The sequence below is a fragment of the Vigna unguiculata genome, chromosome 5 (genome assembly GCF_037176805.1).
Source record: "Vigna unguiculata cultivar grain cowpea cultivar isolate G323 ecotype 2 chromosome 5, ASM3717680v1, whole genome shotgun sequence".
NCBI classification, from domain to species: domain Eukaryota; kingdom Viridiplantae; phylum Streptophyta; class Magnoliopsida; order Fabales; family Fabaceae; genus Vigna; species Vigna unguiculata.
The window spans coordinates 5,401,675-5,406,911 of NC_140796.1; the positions used below are offsets into that span (position 1 = coordinate 5,401,675).

At 36.4% G+C, this 5,237-nt stretch overlaps 1 protein-coding gene across 1 annotated transcript; it reads left to right on the top strand.

The window, feature by feature from the left end:
• The first annotated feature begins 603 nt into the window (after positions 1-603).
• On the top strand, positions 604-4,380 carry LOC114185530 (Protein kinase superfamily protein). Its single transcript, XM_028073296.2, has 7 exons — positions 604-1,549; positions 2,784-2,888; positions 2,995-3,117; positions 3,204-3,374; positions 3,491-3,620; positions 3,713-3,922; positions 4,035-4,380. Exons 1-7 carry the CDS (start codon positions 954-956, stop codon positions 4,158-4,160), a joined length of 1,461 nt encoding a protein of 486 aa, XP_027929097.1. The 5' UTR covers positions 604-953; the 3' UTR covers positions 4,161-4,380.
• The last annotated feature ends 857 nt before the right edge of the window (positions 4,381-5,237 follow it).

Genomic DNA, 5,237 nt, shown 5'->3' on the forward strand with positions numbered 1-5,237 from the left:
AATGATAAATATCAATATTATTTATTATATTTAGAAAATAATCATAGTTACTATTATCTACAGCATTTATCATCCTTATACAAGATAGGTCAAACCACATAACAGTTCAGCAATTAATGTATTTGGAGTAATCAATAATGAGATTGCATGCTCTATGTTCTTAAAATATTTTTTGGACAAGTTGATTGATTAATTATTATCATTATTGTTATTAATTGAGTAAATTATTAAATGCATGTCTTTAAAGATACCTATTCTCTTACCAAAAGTAAGTTAGATATATGACCTGTTAAAAATAAATAAATTTGTCCTTTATTGTTATCAAAGAAAGAAGAAGTATAATTTATTTATTGTAAGGGGCAAAATCTACGTAAAATTTTGAGATTAAAATTTGAAGAATTATTTTAAAAACTATAAACAAACATGAATCTGTTTTACTGGAGCACAAACGTGTTTAACCTATATTTTTTTCATTTACAATAATAAAAAGATGTTATAAAGAAAAAATGGAAAAGAGTATAACGTTACTCTTATCTGTGTTTTTATTTTATTATTATTGTTGTTGTTGTATGAGAAAAAAACAAAAACAAAAGGATGCACAACCAACATGAAACCCTTTTCTCAGCACTCTTTGCTGGCTTCATCACTCAACCTTTTCTGTCTGTCTGTCTCTCTCTTACACACTTCCTTTCATGCTGCTAAATTTTCTATTGATCTCACTTTCTTGCAACTCCACATTCTTTTTTCTTTCTCTCTTCTTCCCCTTCATTCAAAGCATTGATTTTTCTCTCTTCACTTCACCCCCACCGTGTAACCGGCGTCGGAAAATCCTCTCTTGTCTCAATTCTCCGGCGAAGCAAATGCTACCCACTTCCTAGAACCTCGCCGTGTGCCGGAAAGCTCACTCTTTTATTACTTTTCCGGCGACCCGTTGTCCTCTTTAGTCTGCAGCAATGTCAATCTTCGACGGCGCTTTCATGAACACGCAACTTTCCAAGCACACTTCTATCTTCGGGCTCCGTCTCTGGGTCGTGATCGGAATCCTCATCGGCGTCTTCATCGTCTTCACGCTCTTCCTCCTCTCCCTCTGTCTGGTATCTCGTCGGAACCGCCGCCGCTCCGTCGCCGGCTATAAGGTCGCCGGATCCGCCCAAGCGGCGAAGGAAATCCATACGATAGTGCACATTCCTGGACCCCACATGCTCCGGCCTCCGGCGAAGGCGCCGGAGATCCAGGTGGAGATGGGGAAGGCAGAACACCGGGTGGTTGTCCACTGCGATAGGGTTTCGAGTGAGGAGAGTAAGGGAACGATGGGGAGTGGGTGCGAAACGACGTCGTCTTTTGGAAGTGGGAGTGTTGGTGGGCTTGGGCTTGGGCCTGAGGTTTCTCATCTTGGTTGGGGGAGGTGGTACACTCTGAGGGAGCTTGAGGATGCCACTGGCGGGTTGTGTCCGGAAAACGTGGTTGGGGAAGGTGGCTATGGCATTGTCTATCATGGGGTGCTCAATGATGGTACCAAAATTGCTGTCAAGAACCTCTTGAATAACAAGTATGTCTTTTTCTTTAGTATAATTTCTGTGCTTAATTGGGAATTTTCATGAATACGACTTTTACTCTCAACTATAATTTTTCATAAATATGGCTTAGAAGGTAATAATTGTAAAAAATAACTAACATGTACTAGTGTTAGAAGATTCTTCTGAATGTTGAAGGTGTGGTGAAGGGGAGGGTAATTTAAGGTAGCCTGATTGAACTCATGATAGCTGATGATCAAGGTTCAACTGGGTAATTTCTGTAAAAGTCAAAAAATTTATCATATAATATAAGTTGAGTTTAACAGGCATACAATTAGTCGGAAATTATTGTCGATATGATTTTTGTTATAGCAGTTAATCAACTTTTTGTAGATGATAATTTGTTAATGGATGACAGTGTAGAACACTTTTAAGTATTATTTATTGTGACATGATAGCTTTATTTTTATCCTGTCTCGATTAGTCTTTGTTGCAAGTTTGATGCTTTGGTTGGATTTTGGAATGGTCTTCAGAAATCTCAGGAAAAAATTATTTGTCTAATTTATTTGTGTTGTTGATGTCATTTTTTCTGGTGATTCTGTATCCTACAGATGAATATCGTGTGATGAGTGTTCAAATATTGGTTCTCCTGTGTGAGCTGGCTTTTCTTAATTTGGCTCACATGATGAAAATTTCGTTTGTGATTTTTCAACCCTGTGTTGCCCGTTGATATTGTGAATCTGTGGAAGGACAAAAGCAAATGATTTGTTTTTTTGTCGAGTCCTATTTGGTTGCAAACAAGTTTAATAAAATTTTGCTTGAAAATACTACTTGTAAATATTCAATTGTCTCTATTATAATTGAAATGATTTAGACATGCTGTTCGTTATTCTCTTCAATGATTGTCCTGGTGGCAACCAATGATACCAGCTTTTTGTTGTAGGCCAGTGTTTGCTTCTTTTACTTTAACCAGTGTTTCTACTTTTTAACTTTTATTTTGTGTTATCCTTGTCTGGTATGCTAGAAGTTATCCTTGAAGTGAGTCACTCACTCGTGTGAAGAAAAGAATAATTTTTCTTTTGATCTCCTTGTTCCCACCAAATTGATTAATATTTCATTTGTTGGAGTTTTGTACTCTAATGTATTTTATTAAGAGTCTCTCTCATATCGGATTGACTATTTCATATTTCTATCTTGTGATTCCATGGTCCTGGTCTTGTGCTTGTGTTTATCTTAAAAACAAGTAATTCATGTTCAACTTTTCTTCAGGGGCCAAGCTGAGAAAGAATTTAAAGTAGAAGTAGAAGCTATTGGTCGAGTGCGACACAAAAATCTTGTTCGGTTGCTTGGATACTGTGTTGAGGGAGCCTACAGGTATCAATATCTCCTCTTACAAACTAAAGAAAAATAAAAATTGATGCTATAAATTCTGTTTGGTTTGATGAGACGTGAGATTTGAAGTGTGGTATTATTTTCACAGGATGCTTGTGTATGAATATGTAGACAATGGTAATCTAGAACAATGGTTGCATGGGGATGTCGGACCTGTAAGCCCTTTGACATGGAACATACGCATGAACGTTATATTGGGAACTGCAAGAGGGTACCGAATTTGCTATTAACCTTCATAGATTGTATCCATGGTGAAGTTTGATTGTTTTGATCATGTGCTTTTGTTTATCTTTTCAGATTAGCTTATCTTCATGAGGGTCTTGAACCAAAAGTTGTTCACCGAGATGTGAAATCAAGCAACATACTCCTTGATCGCCAATGGAACTCCAAGGTTTCTGATTTTGGGCTTGCCAAGCTTTTGTGTTCTGAGAATAGTTATGTCACAACTCGAGTGATGGGGACATTTGGGTTAGTATGATTAAACCAAACATTTTCCTATATTTTACCAAACTAGAATCAGTTTCAATTCCTGTATGATGATTATTGTAGTCAAAAGATAGTGACTGTGTTTTCTCTTTCGGTAGTTATGTTGCACCAGAATATGCCTGCACCGGAATGCTGACCGAGAAGAGTGATATTTATAGCTTTGGAATCCTCATCATGGAGATAATAACTGGAAGAAGCCCTGTTGATTATGGTAGACCGCAGGGAGAGGTTAGATGCCATCACCAATGAAAAAAAACTGCTATCATATCTGCCATTTTCTCCCTTTTTTGGGCTAACTATGAATGTTGGAACAATTACAGGTTAATTTAATAGAATGGTTGAAGACTATGGTCGGGAATAGAAAATCTGAGGAAGTAGTTGATCCTAAGCTCCCTGAGATGCCATCTTCAAAGGCCCTTAAACGTGCTTTGTTGATTGCTCTTCGGTGTGTTGATCCTGATGCAACAAAGAGGCCAAAGATGGGACATGTGATCCACATGCTTGAGGCAGACGACATGTTATTCCACAATGTATGTTCCTTTTACCTTCTTAATTTTACCTTAAACTTTATTTGACTAAACTAAATCAATGTCATTCAACATGTTTCTCCCACATAAAACTTCTTTCTCTTTCCTATCTTAGGAACACAAAACTGATGGAGAGTCTTCCCGTTCCTATCAAAATGAACATAAGGACTCAAATTTAAACAAGAGAACAGATGGTGTCAGTGATCAAAGTGAAGATGGTAGTAGTAGTAGATGGAGATGATAAAAAGCTGATAATTGAATAGAACTACGTGCTTATTTTTTGGTCTCTACTGTTATTAGTTTGTCAATTCTTATGTCTAGCTCAATTTAAAAAATGAAAGCAGTATTCACCCTTTTTTTCTTGATCATATAAGTTTCCAGTGTTGTTATCAACCCCAATTTGGGATTCATTTTCAAGTGTATACTCTGATTCGTTGTTATAAAGTAAAAAATTTATGACCTATCTGTTCACAGGACAATGTTAGATAAGCATTAAAGGTACTTTCAAATTTCAATCAAATTGAGTGAGTTTCCTTGGTCTCATGCATTTTGGTTTTTAGTAATCATCTTGGTCCCATCATAAGATGGTTGAATTGCTTAGTGGTGCAAATGGTGGCCCCAGTTTAATATTCTCGTTGAGCAGCAGACCCACCATCCAGCTATCTAGAAAGATGCAATTAGATTGCACCATCATTGCCAACTCCCCATAGTTGGATTCTTGTGGCTAACCATTGTGAAATATCAACCTTTGTCTGCTACTTTTTGTTATTTTGGCTTATAGATTACTCCATTGTACAACCAAACAATGAAATAGTAGCAGAAGGAAGAAGTCTTGTGTAATTTGATTATAGACTTAGGCTCTGCTGTTCAAACTAATAGAAAATTTGTCCATGAAAGACTAGATTCTGACACACACTTCTTCTCAGATAAGGAGAGATTCTTAAGACAGTGGAAACTAATGGAACATTGCAAAGAGGAGTGTGTGATATAAGATTCTTGTATGCTCTCTTGACACCTCAATGTATCTCTTCTAACACACTATTATAGATTAACATTGATTGAAATATACAACATTAACATTATAATTCGTTAAATAAAAGGTGTACTAGCATACTTTTATCATTTATAATACACTTTGGTCAATAACAGAAGGTTTAATCCATGCTTGTCATATTACAATTGAATGGTAATGTTTGTGTTGATGTTGGTGCTTTACACCCAAATGGAAAAGCTGTAATGGGTTACTGAGGATCAAACAACGTTTTAGAACCTGAAAACACCCTTATGGTTTTATGAATTCTTAAAAGAAGATGCTAAC

Bases quoted from the DNA above. Each gene is read 5' to 3' on its own strand.
- LOC114185530 (XM_028073296.2), top strand. From the start codon at position 954: ATGTCAATCTTCGACGGCGCTTTCATGAACACGCAACTTTCCAAGCAC. The intron at 3,375-3,490 runs GTTAGTATGATT...CTCTTTCGGTAG, and splicing joins CGAGTGATGGGGACATTTGG to TTATGTTGCACCAGAATATG. The intron at 3,621-3,712 runs GTTAGATGCCAT...GAACAATTACAG, and splicing joins ATGGTAGACCGCAGGGAGAG to GTTAATTTAATAGAATGGTT.